This window comes from Sinohyriopsis cumingii, chromosome 15 (genome assembly GCF_028554795.1).
Source record: "Sinohyriopsis cumingii isolate HCF-2022 chromosome 15, ASM2855479v2, whole genome shotgun sequence".
Classification (NCBI taxonomy): Eukaryota; Metazoa; Mollusca; class Bivalvia; order Unionida; family Unionidae; genus Sinohyriopsis; species Sinohyriopsis cumingii.
The window spans coordinates 56854810-56876324 of NC_142975.1; the positions used below are offsets into that span (position 1 = coordinate 56854810).

Genomic DNA, 21515 nt, shown 5'->3' on the forward strand with positions numbered 1-21515 from the left:
CATGTTAAAATTGCCCAAAGTAGTAACCCAAACAAGAAAAAAATTAACTAGTTTCTATTTTGATGTCTACAAATGTGCTTATATACCTAGGCAACCAGTTTTTACATTTAGATGTTTAAATTAGAAAATTATTTGTCTTTTGTATATAATGAGTTTTTAAATTTATTTACAATTTCGTTGCTTTCCTTTCAAATTTTCATGCATACAAATCGAATTTTACATAATGCACACCTTTTGGCAGGCACCTTTTCTTTGTGATCAAACTTTAAAATTTCGTTACAAATTTAAACATTTACATATTTTAAAATGGATTTCAGATTTTGACTTCTCGTGGCATGAACTTTCCAAAAATGTATAATTTATAAGTGTTTTATAACATTTTGAAAATCGTATTGAATAAGCTAATGGATGGATAAACGGATAGACATGACTAAAATCAAGATACCATCGCTGCAGGCAAAGAATGCATAATTAAAAAAATAAACTGAAATAATATTCAGCTGGATTTTAAACATCTCTTATATAATGGTTAAGAATTATTGATAAAGCATAGAGACCTTATTGTCACAATTACTTCCTTCGAAAACAGGTGACCAACCGAAATTGTGATCTACACTCTGACAATTGTTCTTTTGCAACGAACAACGACCATTCTCAACCATATGCAATAATATTTATCAGTAAATATTTTGAATATGCAAGTAGTTTGCATCTATGTAACTATAACAGCTTGTCAATTCTGATATAAAAAAAATTTACCAGCGTTTGCTCATATCCGAACTGGTTGTCTTTCTTCTGTTTATCTGCCATCTTTTTCCCTGGTCTGACTGGAGAGTGATCTCGCTTGTTACTGGCTTGTTTTAACGTCTGCAAAAGGTAAGTCCAGAAGGCAGGTTATGTCATCAGACCAGCAACCAAAACAATTTACTGTATTAAAATTATTTCGTTATCATTGCTCGTTCATTCATTAGTTAAAATAAATCACTAATTCATTCATTCATTTCGGACTCTTGCGTTCAAATAATTCTTTTTTAGAGTTTTTGTTAAGACATTCACGCAATCCTTCTTACAATACAGCGTCAGTCATTATTTAAAGTTTCAACATATGTGTGGGAACGCGTTACATAAACCCTACGGGTTTTTTTCTTTGTTTAAAAATGCACCCCCACCCATACGTAAGAAAATTGCTACGACCGTGTCCATCCCCCAATCCCGAAAAACATATATCAGGAGTTTTTCAACGGGACTGAAGTTCATAGCAGTTTAAAATAATATCTTTTCTTATTTTATTTCTTCCTTTTAACTGATGAATACTGAAACTATCATAGTTATGATATTAGTCAGCAATAACGTGTTTCCTGTTAGCCGCTGTGGTGGACATTTTGGATATCAGATTGGCACCGATTTCATTTAGCACCAACAAGACCACATGTAAGACCAAAAAGACATAGCTAAAAGTCTTCTAGTGGAAATCGCATGTCGAGATGATTTTCCGTTTTGGATGAGTAACGATAATAATATTTGATTTTAAAGATGGCTGCCGTGATGGCAACACTGGACATCAGATTAGCACGATTTTCATATAGGACGAACTAGACATCATAACAGGTCCTTTGGTGAAAGCACCATATATATGACCAGTTATCTAGGAGAAGTAGTGGTAACAAGCATGAACGGCGTTTAAGGGTAGCAAGTGGGGCGACCGCCCCAGGCCCCTCTCTTGAGGTGGCCCCGCGCTTCAGGCCTAAGGTCGTCCTTATGAGTTTGTCAAGCTATATTCTCCGGTAAATCGGAAACGCTGATACAGGCCGCAAGTAATGCACGCTAATTATTGTTCTTAATTCGTGTCTTCATGTTATTTGAAAAATGACAATCATAATCAGTTTATTAGGCCAAAGGCATTTTCGTCATGTTATTATTTCGATTAAAAAACACGTTGTCCACAAACAGTAATTCGTGCGCCAACTCGCAACAGTTGATCTAGTCTAGACATAATCAATGTTTGCAGTAGCATACCAATCGAGATACCGATACTCTGGCCCCGCGCGGTCATGGTCGGCCCTAGGCCCCGCGTACTCCTAACGCCGCCTCTGGTAACCAGAGTTTCGAGATGGCCATTTCACGGCCAAATTGGAAGTCCGATCGGCACCATTTTCATCTAAGATGACATTATAAGAAATCTTTCAGTGAAAACTACTTGATGATGTGGTTACTCATTCAGAAGTTGCTATAACAAGATTTTCAAGATGGCCACTACTGCAACCATAGATATCTGAGCAGCACCATTTTCATAAGGACCAACTAGACACCACGAGAAGTTGTTAAGTAAAGACCCCATATTAATCTGACAATCTATTCAGAACGAGGAGACAGCTCCTGTGGCCTAAGTGGTTAGAGCGTCCACCTTGGATGCGGGTTCTAACTCCGGTAGTGTCATGTCAAAGACTCATAAAAAATGGTCCTAGCAACTGCCTCGTTTGGCGCTCAGCATTAAGAGGTTAGTGTTATGACTGATTGGTCTGGTGTCAAGATAAAGTGACGGGGTGGGACATGATGCCACATGTCTGCAGAATGATGTCTCAGTGTTAGACACCACTACAAACTGCCATACTGCAGACATCGTAGCGATATGACTGAAAACATTTTAAAGTTACGTTAAAAATCCAAGTCACACACACACACACATTCAGGACGAGGAGCTATTACACCATTTTCAACATAGCCAGTGTTACGGCTATATGGGTGTACAAGCATCACCATTTTCATTTAGTACCAGCTAGACATCGCAACAATTCTTTTAGTGAAAATTCGTTACCAATATTTGCTTTCATTTATTAGGAGAAGCGATAACAAGATTTTCAAGATGGATTTTGTGGTATATTGGACATCAGAGAGGCACCAGTTTCGTTTACGAGCAACTATACATCATAAAAAGTCTTGTAATGAAAATTATATGTTGATATGACATCCAAACAGGAGGACTTTCGAAAATAAGATTTTTAAGATAGCCTCAGTGGTGGCCATATTAAATGTCCGAATTGCACCATTTTCGTTTATACCAGACAACTAGACTACGGGATGAATGTGTGTATAAAGTTTCATGGCAATCCTCTATTGTATTTCGAAAAAGGATAGTTACAAAACATTACAGCGTAAATTTTTCCACTCGCCTAAATGATTTTTAATACATTTTTAATCTTATCGAAAAGTCAGAGATATTAACCGATTTACTTAATTAAAATAACTGGTAGAATAAGAAATATATTGTCAAATGAACTGAATTTCAAAGAATATTGCGTATTTGTATATAAACATCTACACGATAAAACGGTTCTGATGATTGCTTTGAATGATCTTAACTTGATTATGTATGACCGCGGTTTGCTCGTGAGTACTTTCTTTGTTCTGGAAGTAACTGGTATTCTACGGATGGACGTTACCAAGTTAAATATTGATTAATGGTGTCAGACGCTGTCCGCTGTATCAAGTAAAAAAAAAAATCATATCACTATCAGTCAGAGAGAGAGAGTCGTTTATCATGTAATAAGAAGGATAGACGTTAACAAATCATGGTATTTATCGAGCCATTGCATATAAGAGCAATGAAAGAAAACATTAAATTCAAGTCATATATAAAATTAGCGCACGTAAGGAAAAATAGTTTTCTACATGAGAGAGAGAGAGAGAGAGAGAGAGAATAAAGAGTGTATAAGTAGTGAACAGTTTTCGACCTCGATATTCATAATTAATATAATAAAAATAACGGACATTGAAAACCGATTGCATCTATTGTGCTACCCTGTAAGAAAAGAAACAAAAATTAATCAGTCAGGAAACGAAATGAATGAAGAAAGAAAAAAAAAACACGAAAACACCACCGAACTTCTTAAAATGCATTCTAATACAATATAAATATGTTCCACAAATTAAAGAAATGCAACATTTGCAGGTGATATTTTTACACTGTTAGAAACTTCTGCACTTTCAATTCAGTTCTCGGGGCCCCGAGTGGCCGAGTGGTCTAAAGCGCTCTTCGTTACGGATCACTGCCATCTCACCTCTGTCTGCGGCGGTTCGAGTCTAAGATTCAGCCAATGTGGGCATGTGAGAAAGCTTGCCAGTAGCTTCTCGTGGGTCGGTGGTTCTTTCCGGGGTTTTCCGGGTTCTTCCTCCACCATTAATACTGGCCGCCATGTATAGCCTATCGTGCTGAAAAATGGCGTTAAACCCCACAACAAATCAATTCAGTTTTCTTTCAGTATATGAAATAACTATCATTCAACAAATGACGAAATGTTGGCGATTGTAATAAGACATAAATTTTATCACGTAGGCAGTCAAAAATGATTGACAATATGTATAATGACAGATAATGCAACAGAAGAAAACAAAAGTCATGCTGGTGCATAAAAGAATGATGTGACCCGGGTTAGAAAATGAGAGTTATGGTACAAAAATCAGAAGAAAAAACTGCTTTCAGACTATAAATTAGACAAACTTTTCTCGTATGATACCAGTGATATTGCATGGTGAGGGACTAAAAATGTATTGACGTAGAAAATCGGCCATTTAAAGCGCCCTCGATTTCTCTGCCAATACCCTTTTGTCGCCCCATTTTGCACTATCCATGGTATTCCACTCAGACATATATTGTAAGTAATACTGACAAGGTGCCACTTGTAAGAACGTTGCATATAACTATGATGAAAGTACAATATGGATCTGATCGTGCAAAGGAAGTATACACATAAATCTAAGTTGTCAGTTACCTATAGCACAAGAGGGCTTGTACGATGTTATGATTGTGTGAGGCGAGATACACAAAAAGGAATATTAAAACAGAAATAAGAAAGAGAAAACAAATATCAATAAGGAGGGGTGACAACCAGTTTTACGATGATAATGTCAAGTTTACCAATTAAAATTTATACATGTTTTATTTTGTTTCTCTTTCAAATTTACTCTCGTTTTCAAAACGGTTTATTTTAGGTACAATATTTAATTCATGTACGCATGCATATTACAAAAGATGATAATATGGATAATATTCTCTCTCTCTCTCTCTCTCTCTCTCTCTCTCTCTCTCTCTCTCTATATATATATATATATATATATATATATATATAAATATATATATATATATATGATAAAAGTAATTTGCTTGTAATTGTATCGCGCAACCGATTGATCAATTGATCGATTGATTGCTTAAAGATTCGATGAAATCGCTACAATAGGCAGATAGACATCATGTATTCATTGCCATTTGTCAAACATAATTCAGTATTCCAGCAAATATGTATGTGTGTGAGATAGAGACAGACAGACACACAAACAGATAGAAAACACTTTGATAATGTCGTTTTAAAATCGAATCTAAAAATATACTTGATGCTGCATCTAACAATCTATTAATGCAAATGGCCCGAAAAATGTAAAAGGGATCTTTTTATACAGGCTTACACGAGTCCATATTCTTCTTTCCTTCGTTAACCCTTTAACTGCGGAAACGACATATATAATAGCTACCGGACGGTTGCATCTTAAGTGCCCTGTATATTGTAGTAATCTGGACCTTCATTCGCCTTGATCTTTGTTTATTATACCTTTCTCGGGGGGGGGGGGGCCTAGACTTACTCTGCACTATATAGCTAAAGTTGTTGCGCTGATGTGCCTTTAAATTACATACATACATACATACATACATACATACTGTTGTTGTTGTTTGGGGTTTAACGCAATTTTTCTGCATACGATATGCTGTACATTGCGGTCAGTATACTTTCGTGGAGGAAAAACTTGAGAAATTCCCGATAAGAACCACCGACCCACTGGAAGCTACTGGAAGCTTTCCCCACATACCCACATAAACCGAGCCCGAGACATACATACATACATACATACATACATACCGATTGCTGATGATAGTATCGTTATCGCTGAACACGGTAAAGAAATTATGTTATCTGTTTGCTTTCATTAAGTACTGAAGTAAGTGGGCCCCCGAGTGGCCGAGTGGTCTAAAGCGCTCTTCGTTACGGATCACTGCCATCTCACCTCTGTCTGCGGCGGTTCGAGTCTAAGATTCAGCCAATGTGGGCATGTGAGAAAGCTTGTCAGTAGCTTCTCGTGGGTCGGTGGTTCTTTCCAGGGTTTTCCGGGTTCTTCCTCCACCATTAATACTGGCCGCCATGTATAGCCTATCGTGCTGAAAAATGGCGTTAAACCCCACAATAACAACAACAACAACAACAACAACTGAAGTAAGTCGCTAACAAGGGCACCCCAAATGTATTAAACTGTACTCTTTTTTTTTAAATGGAGAATATATATATATATATATATATATATATATATATATATATATATATATATATATATATATATATATATATATATATATATATATACTCGTTATAAACGTGTAAGCACGAACACATATAGTGATACTGCTTCAGTAAAAAAAAAAATGCACTATAAGTGTGGACTATCAAAGTATACACTTCTGATCATATCCGTTTCTACGAAGTATCCACTTCGCTTTATAATCGATGGCGGTCGACACATTGCGTGGTGCTTTTTTGTAAGCTATGCGCCTTTGGGAGAAACGTGACTGTTACATTAATGGATGAATTATATGGCATTTGATGCTGGTTTACAGAGTATTTCTCATAACAAGACACGTGTTTTTTTTATGTATTTTAATATCCGTAAAAACAAAATAATGGAATTCAATAAGCAGTATTTAGAATATATGCGTGAGATATTAATAGACGTGAAGGGTTGGTTGACGATAAAAGTATTGGGGAAAAAACCCGAGGGTTCGTTACCGCACGATTTATTTCTACTTTCTGCTAATACCCGTCGAGTCCTGCACCCTACAATATCACTGGTATCACATGAGACAATATTGCCCAACAGTTCGGTATCTGTATATGACAACAAGACTTTGTAGGCCACGTCTTTCTGGTATGCGCCTCTTCCCAGCATTAAGTGCGTGTCTGTGGTTTGTATTTTTTACTTAGCTTGAACAATTTGTCGGTCATATCGCTACGATGCCTGCAGTGTGGCAGTTTATAGTGATGTCTGAATCGCCCTTCATCCATCAACGATGAAGCCATCAGTCGTCTTTCCCAGTTACCCATCAATGAAGCACTGGATGACCCCACCCCCACCCCCGCAACCTCACTGGAGACACAGAAAGCGATACCTCTGCTCTCCAGTGGCAAAACCCCTGGTTCAGACTCCATCCCAGCTGAAGTCTACAAGGAAGGGGGCACAACCCTGATGGATAGGCTCCACCAACCGTTTTTACTGGTGAGACACCAAGAACGATCTCTCAGGAATTCAGAGACGCTTCCATAATCCACCTGTATAGGCGCAACCACCGGGGAATAAGGGTATATCCTTGCTCTCAATCGCAGGAAAGATACTCGCCGCAATCCTACTGAACCTCTTCACTACGCACCTTGACCAGAGACTCCTACCAGAAAGCCTGTGTGGAATCCGAAATGGTGCTTGCTGCGAGACAGCTACAAGAGAAATGTCAAGAGCAAAACGCCGACCTCTTCTCCATCTACGTCGACTTGACAAAGGCCTTTGATACTGTTAGCAGAGAAGGCTTCAAACGAAAACCAAGGTTATGACATACACTATCAGGAAATTCTTATTTGCTGATGACTGCGCCCTCAACGCTGGCTCAGAAGCCGACCTGCAGCACAGCGCTGACAAGTTCTCCAGCTCCTGCACAAGCTTCGGCCTCACCCTTCCGTACCAAGAAGACTAAAGTCCTGCATCAGCCGGATCTTGGAAAGGCCTCTGTTGAGCCCAATATCACCGTCAACGACTTAAAATGCAACGTAGTGAACCGCTTCACCACACATGGCAGCACACTTTCACAGAGCATCACTATTGACGACGAAGTGAACCTCCGCATTGCCAGAACCAGCTCAACTTTCGACAGACTGTATGACAACATCTGCAGTAGAAGAAGCATCAGCATCCAGACCAAACTAAAGGTCTAGAGGGTAGTTGAGCTCCCCAAACTACTTTACGCATGCGAAACGTGGGCGGTGTATCAACGCCACGCCTGGAAGCTGAACCACCTTCACGCCACAAGTCTCAGGAAAATCCTCAACACCGAGTGTCAGGAAAAGGTTCCAAACACTGAGGTACTCGCCCAAGCAGGTATCCCCAGCATCCACACCATCCTGATGCAGTCCCAGCTACGCTGGGCGGGACATGTACGCATGCCAGACCACCGGTCGCCTAAGAGACTCTTCTTTGGCGAGCTACACAAAGGACAGCGATCCCACGGAGGTCAGAAGAAACGCTTCAAAGACAATCTGAAAGCTGCATTGAAAGCGTTCAACATAAACCCTGATTCCTGGGATTAAACAGCAAGCGATCGAGTCACTAGGCGTTCTTCCAAGGCTCCAAGTTGTGCGAATCTGGCAGGACAGCAGCTGCATATCTAAGAGGCAAGCCAGAATAAGCGAGTGCCATCAACCCTCTTGGACATGTCCCACTCAACCCTTGTCCTTTATGCAAACGAACATTCCGTGCAAGGATTGGCTCTTCCCCTCCAACCCTTGGATGACTAGAGTGGTCCTCGTCGACTCGACGGACGAACAACAACAGTGATGTCTTGTACTGGGGCATCATGCCGTAGACATGTGGCATTATGTCCCACGCAGTCACATCATCCTGACACCAGGCTGATTAGTCTTCTTAACACTAATCACTAAGCATTAAGTATTAAGTCTTTAATTTTAACGCTGCATCATATGTCAGTATTCATTTCACCAATAAATTTCGACTATTCACGTGATCATTCTATTCATTTCAGATCGCAACATTCGTCATTTTTACATGTGCTGTGGCGTTGAGAGTGACCGTTACTTCGTTTTCTGAAGGAAAATGAACTTCAAAGTGCAAATATTTCTAAAAGTGCAAGTTAGGTTTATCTGCGAGGCTAAATTGCTTTCTTTTCTGGAACATATTCGTGTCGCGTTAGAACGGGCTTCGCAGATTTATATCCGTAAAATATGGGCACGATATGTTAACAGTGAATATAGGCCTACTGAGGACAATATTACGGAGTATTTCTGGAATTATTTTGTTTTTTGTTGCAGCTATTGTAAGGAAAGTCAGTATGGTACTTTCTTCTTTCGTTCCTTTTTAAATGTCAATTCACAATTGGATGTTCGTTTGTTTTGTTTTGTTTATAAAAACAAAAAGTAATTGTGTATTTACAGGTAGACAAAATACATACAATCAATATATCGGACACTTCTTTCTATTCTCTGTAGCGATTTTCTTTCTTCTCTCTCTCTCTCATACACACACACACACGCACGCACACACACATTATGATATGGGTAGAATGGGTCATTAATATTTTGATTTGTAACGCCCATCAGTGAAATACCAGTTACTAGGCGGAATTTAGAACAACGCAAATATCTGAGGAGAAAGCCGATGTCATACTAAAATGTATGGCAGTAGTTCCCAAACTTTTATTGGCCCCGACCATAAAAAAATTGGTTTTTGGAGCCTCCCGACCCCGTTTCCACATTTTGATTAGTTTTGCCGCCATTAAAAAAAATAAAAAAATCCTGGCGCCCCTCTAGAACGTCCTCGCGACCCTTACTTGGATCACGGCCTGCGGGGTGTGAACCACTGATGTATGGAATAGTCTGTGATTAAGCTACAAAAGAATTTATTTTCTAAACTTAATTCATAAGATTTGTTTTAACTGTTTTATCCAAGACAGTATGTGTTCAATAAATCGGTGATCTTTGAAAGTATGGTTTAGTAAACGCTATATGATTTGGAGAGTGAATTTGTGGAACGAGAAAATCAACAGAATAGATAGATCTATCATTTAAATATTCTGTATTGAATACCATTTGGTGTGATTAACGTAATCATGATGGGTTTTTGCAGTGCCAAACAAGAAAGAAAGAAAGAAAAGAGAGGATGAAAAAGGGGATATTCCTTTCACACAGGGGCTCGTATCGTTGCTTATATAAATATATAACATAATATAATATAATATAATATAATATAGTACATGTATAACAGGTCAATTGTAAGCAACGATACAAGCCCCTGTGCTTTCATGGGCAAAAAATAAAAATAAAATGCCCAGCCTGTTAACAGACATAGGCGATGCTGGACAAGATCACTTACCATTGTGTAGCCTTTTGACGTGATGTTGAACGACAGCGTGGAAGCAAATGTAAAGCCTTTTTAGTATAGACAGATGCACTGTACTGGACGGAATATTTACAGTCCACACAGAACACATTTAACAATAATGCCCAGTGAAGAAATAATAAAACAAGTAGAATCCATGCCAAGCTAACAACTTGAGAGATTTGTTACATTATTCTTAATGCTAAGAAACCGTGAGCACGATCTATTCTAGTCGAATTACAAATAGGATTTAAACAATTACAGTATATACTCGCTTATAACTCGGAGTCCAACCGCAAATTGAATATCCCGATATCTGATGTCGCATCATGCACTGGCAGATCTGGGTCTATTCAGTTTTGTTAGGAGTAATCAGTAGAACAATCACCATAGACCATGATCTGTCCGCACATCGTTGCTTTCGGGCGGACTGGTGTTATACGCGCGTATACGGTAATATGCAGTGGCTATGCCCTCAACATTAGCATAAGAAAAGGACAGTGCGTTGTATTTATTAATGGTTCTCACGTGAAGTTTAAATCAAGATAAAATTAGTAACCTACGGGCATTCACAATTAGTGAATATTTATTTTAATGCTGCCCTCGATTTTGGGTGGGTAAATAAATAGGTTACAACACAAATGGGAATCGCATGCAAGTGCATGTTGTTGTTGCCAGTGATGTTGTTATTGCGTACCGTTACCCCTAATTCTTTATATATGCAAATGAGTTATAATGTTCATAATAATTACACACGTATTGTCTTTCTCGTGTTGATATAGCTAGTTGGACTTTTGTTGTTGAGGTAGCTGCCCAAATTACTTCAAACAGGGCGGAAAAGGTTAGACGAACAAAGACTAAGAAAGACACCGACCTAAAATGTGACATTTATTTGTCCAACGTGCCGACGAAGGTCTTTCCTTTCCGCGTGTAAGTGTATGTTGTCTGAAGCTGTTTCTAACGGCCATCTGCTAATGCAAGCTAAGGGTACCCGAGGAATATAATCTGCATATTTCAATGTCTCTACCACAACGCATATCAATTTATTGACTATAAGTTTCTTATATCCCCTCCCACCAAGTTCTACTGTCTTCACCATCAATAAAACAATTATATGTTTGCAAGAGCAAAATGGAAAGGTTACCAAATGATCCAGGTGACATCGACTATTAATCTGGTTGGCTCTCAGTTGCCAACACACCTTAATATTTCCAGGTGAACATACGAGAAGGTAAAATGAGTTGTCTCTGACAACATGGGATACATTTCTTTTAAATGTTTTTAACCATCAATATTCGTGACCATTAAGTCCCTCCTTTTGTTTGTATTAGTAGAGTTTTCGCCAGATCAATTTATACTCACAGAGAAATCAATATACCCCACTAACGCAAACAAAACACGCACACACAACAACAACAAACTTCTCAAAGTGGACATACAAATCACAGTGTGGATATTTAAAAGACACATAAACCATATACACTGTAAATTTTATATACTTTTTTACTCGTTCGACTCTCACGACCTTGGCCTTTGAACCTCCAATTTTAATACATGTATAGTTTAACAGCACGCACTAGCAAGCATTATACGTAGTCGTATGGAAACAAAAATAGATGCGCAGAAATATACACTGTTGCTGTATAATGAATGATTGACGACTGTCATCGTGGACACAGTGCACCTGTCTAAGCGAAAATCACAAGGGGGATTAGTTATATGACCGAAATGTTTTAAAGACAGTGTACCAGACTACTTCAACACATCTCGGATTATGCAAGGTTTGAGCTCGAGTGTTTGCCATTGTGTGTGTCTGTCTGTCTGTGATATAAACAATAGCAACAACAATATATCTCACATATTTGAATTGATTGTGCGTCAGTATATATGTAAAGCAATCCAACTCTAAAGTCTCACCTGAGTGGAATTTCCAGACCATTCCCGGTGACCACTTATACTCCGTGGCCTTGACTTGATACTTTCTTTTACCTATGGGGAAATTCTAACTCGTGCCTGATTTAGTGAATTCGCCAACAAACTTCTTAAACTGTTTAATGATGTATATAGGAGAGAGTATATAGGAGAGAGAGAGAGAGAGAGAGAAAGAGAGAGATATCAACAGTTGCTGTTTTGGGTTCAACGCCGTTTCTCAGCGACATATAGGATAAACATGGCGGATAGTATAACTGGTGGAGGAAGAACCCGGACAAACCACGGTAAGAATCACCGTCCCACGGGAAGCTAATGGCAGCTTTGTCACATAAACGCAGTTGCCGAGACGGAGATGCACGAGGCACGCGGACAGAGTTGCGATGGCAGTGATAGGTAAAGGCAAGCGCTTTAGACCACTCGGCCACCCAGGGTCCCGGATTGCAAAGGGACGAAGATGAAGATCAGCCTCAGAAACAACAATGCAACATGTATGAAAACATACATATTACACAAAACAAAACAAAAACACAAACAGATGTCACCAGACAAAGAGACCGGCGATAATATTTTTCACGAGTCTTGTTTCGCGAATCTAGTAGGTAAGACTCAAAACTCAGATAGGTCTGATGACATAAACCATCAACACTAGTGGCGATACCATCAACACCCCACAACTTATGTCGTCGGAAGTGATGAATTCCGGGAAATTAAAGACGCCATGGTGCATTTTCGCTTCGACTGAAAGTACATTTTGTTTTCAATTCCGTATTAAACCATTCAGGTAAACGTTGGTGTGTGCCGAAGACAACAGTTTATCGGCTAATCGGTTATCTTTGTTTGGGTATTGTGTCAACTATCCAAGAGATACCACTGCGTATCGCATTATTCAATGCTCAATCAGTAGGACAACCGCACATAAATAGTTAATTTTATCAACGATTAGAATATCGACGTCTTTTTCCTGACAGAAACATGGCTAAAAACATCAGGCGATGAGCCCAAGTGCACGGATTTAACACCCACCGGTTACTCTATCAAGTCGTTACCCCGCCACTCTCGCGGAGGTGGCATTGCTGTCATCGCAAAGAATTCCATGATCGACCGTCTTAACCACACAACAACCATCAATTTCTACCACACATCGTTTGAACTAGTCCAAATGACACTCTGCCTCTACTGCCCTCCTAGTATAAAAAAAAAACCAAACAAACAAGTTGACTGAATCTCTCTTTTTGGAGCAGTTTCCGAAACTCCTGGAGTATGGAAATTCGATAGGTGGCAACCTGATTATTCTTGAAGATTTCAACTTTCACTTTGACTGCCCTGGAAACCCATACACATCAAAACTCCTTGATTCCATACATATTTTGAACCTCAAACAGTTACTTAACCGACCCACCCATAAACATGGACACATTTTAGACTGGATTCGTCAGAGACCGGATGAAAATATTCTTCGGTCCTCCCTGGTATCCCACGAACTTGTATCAGATCACCTCTGCATTATATGCGATCTTGACGTGTCAGTCTCTAACCTTCCACCTTTATTTGCTACTAAGGGAAACTTCCGTACGATAAATAGAATCATACTAATACATGGCATCCAAGCAAACCTAACAACTTGCATACCTCCTACAGCAGAACAACTCGATAACAGTCTGTGCTCATTGTTTGACAAACATGACCCAGCAACCAAGCAGAGTATCAATTCAAAGTGCTTTCCGTGGTATAGCAGTGTTAGGGACCAGCTTCGCACTGATAAAAGAGACCGCCGTTAAGCTGAGAGGCTTTGGCTTTCCACCAGACTCACTATTCATAAACAAATATATGACCTTCCAGACATATTTGCAAATTTTTTCGATGACAAAGTATAAATCATTAGAGATAAGCTTGACAACACAGTTTCAATTCACTCGTCGTCACCATACAACTGCGAATCAGAATTCCAGTGGCAGCCGTTAGCAGTACATGTATTTGAACCTGTCTCTATGGATTTAGTGCGTACAATCGCGATCAAGAGTGCACCAAAGTCATGTGAACTTGATCCAATTCCAACATCACTTCCGTTTGAATTCTTAGAACCAATATTGCCTTCACTAACTTATGTTATTAATAGCTCTCTCTCATCCGGGGAATTCCCGTCATTTTTCAAAACTGCCATTGTAAAGCCTCTGCTGAAGAAACCATCACTGGACCATTACGGTTTAAAGAACTACCGCCCAGTTTCTAATCTCCCATTCATATAAAAAATCTAAGAAAAAGTTGTTCTATCCCAATTTGTATCTCATATGAATTCAAACAGTCTCTATAGCAATGCATATCGCCCTTGCCACAGTACTGAAACTACTCTTGTAAAAGTAGTTAATGACCCTCTCCCTGCTTTGGATAGAGGAAAGATTACAGTTCTCACCCTACTTGATATGTCTGCAGCGTTTGACACAATAGGCCATGATATATTACTTCACAGTCTCCAACATGTATTTGGCATTTATGATACAGCCTTACTGTTCTTGCAGTCGAAATAGGTGAGTTTTAAGAGCACTCTTGAATGAGATCGCCGTGCCTTTGTGTCAAAGTTCAGTGGGCAATTCGTTCCACGTAGCTGGGTCCTGGTATGCAAAAGAATGTTGTCCATATGACTTCGTTTTCATAGTCCTACTTGGTCAACAGGACACAGATTGTGCCTGTATATGGAATACACTCCAGTCCAGTTGATCTATGTTGTGGTATTCCACAGGGGTTTGTTCTTGGACCTGTTCTCTTAATTCTATACACTCACCCGCTCTCAAGTGTCATTGATCATCATCCAGTGTCTCACCAATTGTACGCTGATGACACCCAAATATACAAATCTAGCCATCAAACTGAAGTTGATGCTACCATCCAAGGTGTAGAGATGTGAATTTCTGAAGTGAAATCATGGATGACATGTAACAAGCTGCAGATGAATGATGATAAAACTGAAGCCATTCTGATCACAACACAAAAACTTTCCCATTCACATCATTTACCTAAAGCAATAAATATCAGCAACACCAACATCAAATTCACACAATCAGTACGAAACCTAGGTGTTACTCTTGACAGTACTCTCACATTGCACCAACATGTCATGAACATATGCAAGGCTGCATATCTTGAGCTGAGACGCATCAGCTCAATTCGCAAATATATTTCAGCTGATGCCACTAAAACACTTGTGTGTTCATTAATACTTTCAAGACTGGATTAGTGTAATTCAATTATATCTGGTTCCTCTCAATATCTACTCCAGAAACTTCAAAACGTTCAAAACATAGCTGCTCGGATCATCCTTAGAGTACCACGATCAGAGCACACCTTCCCCTGCTCTGTACCCTACACTGGCAATCCATTCGATCCAGAATCAAACACAAAATGTGTTTTCTGTGCTACGTTTCACTGACGAACTCCAGCTCTACATACCTATCTGACCTCCCCCATGTGTACACGCCAGCACGATACTTACTCTTCTCCGCTGACAATCGTATACTCATTATTTCCACTATGAAAACGAAGTCATGTGGACAACATTCTTTTGCATACCAAGGCCCAGCTACGTGGAACGAATTGCCCACTGAACTTTGACACAAAGGCACGGCGATCTCATTCAAGAGTGCTCTTAAAACTCACCTATTTCGACTGCAAGAACAGACTTAAAGACCTAATAATGTTTCTTACCTTAAATATTTTCAGCATGTTTTTGTTTTCTAATTTCATGGTGTTTGTTTTTTGTAATCACATCATTATGTATGGTTTTTTTTTTTTGTTTTAGGTGTTGATTAATGTTACAAAGTGCTTAGAGCTTCTAAAGATTAGGCGCTATACAAAGCCCTCGTGATTATTATTATTATTATATGTATGACTTGTACTTCCTTCAAACACCTTCGCCCGATGATCGGTTGAGGTGTTTGAAGTTATCAGCAGCGCTTGGGACAAATATTTACACTTCACCAGAAAATTCGACAGTAGAAAATATTTCGTAAGTTTTTTCAACAGCTCTTATAAAATGTACATGTGAGCACTTACACATATCTTCACACCATTGTGTTCATACCATCATACCATAAGGGTCACTAAGGTTACACTGACTACTAGCAAAATAAACTTTACAACTACATGTTTAGGAGTTAATTCAAAGATAAAAATGAATCTTTTGGGGTAGGTCAATTTTTGGTAAATTTTTAAACCTAAAATAAAGATTGGCATAAAGGCAGCTGATTAACTATTTATACATATTTGTAATTACATTACATTTATCAATCAAGGTACTTATATCAGTTACAATTAATAACAACGTCTAGTTTCGTCTGCACTCTTGCGAAGACATTTGGCCAAAAATACATGGTGTAATTAACAAGACGAGCAATTAAACCATAACCATTTATAACTGGTTAGTGCATTACGACAGCTACTCCCCGTGCCACGAGGTCAGTACAAGAGCAAATATAATCCAGTCGCCTTTTCACGTACGTTTTTAACTTTTAACCTAATATAAATCAGTGGCATGTTAACTCATCCAGGCTGACACTTTTGAACCAATACTATATCCAGTTCTAGGCTCGATCTCAGAGGTCATGGTCATTAGATGGGAAAAGATCAGTAGATGGGCGCATAGGGCCGGATTAAGAATTTGGGGGCAGAGGGTCACGTAACACGGGTGGTGTGACTTTATAGATCTCAAATACACATACTCCGAGTTTCCTCTGACCCTTGCCATCCCATTTTTGATATTTGGACACTGATGTTGGGGTGTAGGGTCAGAATCCACTCCCTATTGAAAAGTTGGAATTTGCCGACACCAGTTGGTGTCGGCATAGGGTAGCCACTTACTAGATGCCCTAGCGAATTTGAACGACCTTTCATAAAGTTATACCTGCATGAAATCGATAGATATATGATTTATTTTCTCAAAAATCGTAAGCGTAGCATTCGTTTGAACTGAATTTCGCCATTTGCATTGGGAGTCACATGACTATACAAATTTCTCAACCTACATGTCAATGACATCAGAGGTCATATAGTCACGTGATATCAACAATAAACAAATTTTCAAAGTTGTTGTACATATAATTTGTAAATATTATATGGAAGTCACTTAATGTTTGTAAATAAATATAATCCACACTTAATTCTCAACACATGTATTCATAGAACAACGATCAGAAAACTGTCGGTATCGCAGCAGGGTGGAGAAAACCATTTTCAACAAGTACCAATCACGTATCAGCGAGGTTTTTGTTGGTATCACGTGACTACCGCATCGGCATGTGCTCTCTCCTTAGGTGGCGCTCTACAGTTTCGTATTTTGCATAGGGAGGGTTAGAATTTTAAAGAAAAAGAATTCCCCCGGCTTTCCTCGCTGGTTATACTGGCTATTTACGAAATACATTGTATATCTTAGGTATAATTCAAAGAACCTTTAATTCCCTTTATTTTGGTGTATGATTGATGGGTGTAATATGGGTTATAGAGTATACAGCTTGGCCTTACTCCAGGTGTGCACCTTTAAAAAAAGTGCTTGCTCCACTTGGTCATTTTCACTTCCTGAACTTCAGAGGTAAATTGTATAAAAAAGAGCCGATAACGTTTTTTTACATTTGATTTAGTTGGTAATTGATTCATTGCACTTTCAGAAGCTGGTATTGTCTAGTCTGGCAAAATTTATTTTCCCTATTTTAATAGCTGTTAATTATAGCGTACTTTATACTAATTCAGGCTGATTTTTTTTTTTAGCACAAGGGAGCAGTCATTTTAGTTAGCAGTGTACTTAGATCATGTACAATTTCCAAAAGTACAATATCCAATTAAATATCATCCACATTACATCAATGTAGCATAGAGGTATTCCAACATTCTCTCCATTGTGCATGTTTTAAATGCAAACAACTTCACCTTACATACGTCACTCTCTCAAAAGTACATAATAACTGGTGAGCGCCCCTTAGTGAATCTGGTTTTACTTCAAGTTGCTTCAACATTTACAGATTTCCAGTTATTGTTTTCAAAATATATATTTTGAGAAGTTTGTGTTCTTTCATGTTTCTATAATGATTACCTGACTTTCATTCATATGATCGATTTGTTTTCCTACAGCAACACTAGGAATGGGTTATTGTTAATGTCATGTGAGTATATTACTGCTGATGTCATTGACATGTCGGTTGCGAGATTTGTATAGTCATGTGACTCCCAATTCAAATAGCGAGGTCCAGGTCAAATTTCAGCAACGATGTACTTTCGTCTTGTCTGTCAGCGGAATGGAGATCTAACAAATGCTATGCTCGCAATTTCGTAGGAAAAAAAAATCATATTCCTATCGATTTCATGCCACAGGTACATCTCGATGAAAGGTCGTTCAAATTTGGTAAGCCGGCTACTAAGCAGCTACCCTATGCCGACACCAACTGGGTTGGCAAGGTTCAGAGGCAACTCGGACTAAAATACACACTGAAAGCTGTCCTTAAACTGTCTTTTATATGAAAATTAATTATTAGAGCTATACTAGGCTAAGCATTAGACGGTTTAGACCTATATATGGTTTATTTGAACACATGCAATTTAATTCACTGCAACCAGGAAGGCCCCGTGACGGAGGGGGGGGGGGTCGTTCCCCACCCCTTTTAATCAGGCCCTGTTGGCATACCTGTATTTGTATACCGCTCGCGGACGCAGCGTGAAGGTTTGGAGCGCCTGGGGGCAATATTGTTTAGTGGCGTCCTTTCTGTGCTACAGAGAACAATTTTTATGTTAATTCCACCCCCACCTAACCCCACCCCCGCACAAAATATAAGCTTTATGAGGAACTGATATCATTAAACTAAGGCGAAGGACATTACTATGAAAGTTTTCAGATTTTAAAAAAAATGAAACCTCCTACTGCTACCCCAATTACGAGTGGCTGACAATAAGTGGTGTGGGTCTGGGGTGGGGTTTATTAGACTTACTCGTATTTCAAAGGATGAATTCAGAAGTTATACATAAAGACGATATTCGCAAGAATTTAAGCTCTCCGAATTGTTTCTTTATATGCTACTGTAAATAAAACTGTCATGACAGAGCTTTTAAACAAAATAATTACCTGCGAATTAAAAGATGCGGACGTGTGTTAAGACCATTTATCAGCACATATCAGGCTATATATGGCAGCCAGTCTATTTGGCGGAGGAAGGATCCGGGAGTATCCCGGAAAGAACCACCTCTACCGATCCACGGGAAGCAACTGACAAGCCTTCTCACATACCCACGCTGGCTGAGCCGAGATTCGATCCCACGGGAACAGAGGTGATATGTCAGTGATCGGTAAAAGGCGAACTCGGTCCCCCGGGACTCCCAGAGAGATAAAAAGCGATAGACATGTAGACAGATAGATAGATAGGCTACAGTTTTAAATGGACATACATAAAAAAAAATACTATGCTGGTCTTGACAGGTATATAAGCAAGCATTAGAGACTGACAAACCAGTGAGTAATGCCCTCCGGGTGTCATCCAAGTTCAAGTCTCCCTAATGTATTTTTAACATTTCAACTCATTGTTGTATATTTGCAAGCACAGTCGCACCTGTAATGCAATTAGGTAATTAAAAAAAACATATTTAGAAAGTTGTTTGTATATTAGAAAATGAAATAAAATACCCTATATGATTTCACTTACCTTTGTGCCATTTCCTCTTTCGATAGTGTTTTCCGTCTGAAGATCACGTCCCAGTACTACGAAGGTCGTTCTGTAAGGAACGTGTCTTAGGTACAAGATTCATGACATTAGACAAGGGGCGTTGCGATTGATGTGCAGATTTTCTATAGAATTATAACTAATTGGTCAGCTATTTATAGATATAGTTCTTACGACTTACATAAAACCGATTCAAACAATACCAAACTAAATGCAGAAAAAATAAAGATTAAAAGAGAACACGCGTGTCATTGTATATTAATATATACGTATGTATATATTTATTCGTATTACAATCAGTCTGTACGATGCATCATTTTATTATCATTTTTTACGATATCAAATGTTATTTTATTCTATGTCGAACTTTTCATTTTTATGTCCAAATTGAGATGTTTGCTACCCATAAAATCTTTATGCACATTTGTTAAAAAAAATATCATAATTTTTATTTATTTTAAAAATACCAATTTTTATATAAAATAAATTAAAATATGGAATGTAAAAGATTCCAAACTTATGACTTGTGATGTTGAATTTTGATAGTAAGCTTTCTTTTTGTCATAAACAGTTGAATCAAATGTTCAGTACGGCCTTATATATATATATATATATATATATATATATATATATATATATATATATATATATATATATATATATATATATATATATATATATATATATATATATATATATATAACACTGCTAAAAATAGCATCGCTTAAACTCTGAACGAGCTAGAGTAAACAAGAGAGAGAGAGAGAGAGAGATCGCAGTATCGTGGAATGGTAAACAACGATAACGATGGAGGGTACAGAATAGAACTTACGCCTGAGGCACTAACCTCCATCGTAAGATGCACATTTGTTTTATCTCCTATCGGCATAATGTTGCCCCTTCATGATTCTACGGGTTCACTCTCTTTCAATAAAAATTTAAGCGATTTGGTATGCAGGATTTATACATATGCAGTTAAAGTGTTCTTATATACACAAAAGTGAATGTATGTATATATGTATGCATGCATGCATGTATGTATGTATGTATGTATGTATACATGCGCGCGTGCATGTAGGAATGTATGAGCAGGAAAGTCACTTAGGTGAGGGACGTGTTACGCATATAATTTATGACATAGTAGACTATGGCTGTTATGACTTATGTGCAGATTTTCAGTTGAATTGCACTAAAATGGCTGGCTTGCAGGCACACACAGACACTGTTGCGTGGTGGTTTGTGATTATCATTATCTAGTGGATGATCGACCGCTGTGTTATTGCCTTTATCGAGTATATTATAAAATAAAAACTGAAATGAATGGGTGGAATAACAAGAGACCTGATATGATATATATAATAGAACACGAACCCCGTGTAAAGAAAATAACAATTTAATAAATTTGTCACGTTTGCTCAGCCACAGTTCGTTAGTCTTGTATAAACTAAGGTATTATTACAAGCAATGTTTTGACTTATAAACATTGCCGCAGGCTAGAGGTAACCTCTTACGCAAGGTTACCGTGACCAGAGAGAATATCTTGGATCGGCACAAGCGGTAGATCGAGCAACTTCCCACCTATGTGTTACAGTTCAGTCCTAAGATCAGAGGAACCGCGAGTGGGAAACGGGGCGTGTTTTAAATCCGTCCCCACGTGGACAGACAGCGAGAAGGACATTGTCCGCTAAGTTG

The 21515-nt window shown here is 38.6% G+C and overlaps 1 protein-coding gene across 1 annotated transcript in view; it reads right to left on the reverse strand.

Moving 5' to 3' along the window:
* The window catches only part of LOC149781848 (chloride channel protein 2-like), a 111962-nt gene extending 101538 nt beyond the window's left edge, over nt 1-10424 (reverse strand). Inside the window, exons 1-2 of the mRNA XM_089936036.1 lie at nt 10195-10424; nt 760-867 (exon numbers count right to left, since the gene is read on the reverse strand). Coding sequence (XP_089792162.1) covers nt 760-867; nt 10195-10197 — 111 coding nt within the window. The 5' untranslated portion in view covers nt 10198-10424. The remainder of the gene's footprint in view (nt 1-759; nt 868-10194) is intronic.
* Between the last annotated feature and the right edge of the window lie 11091 nt (nt 10425-21515).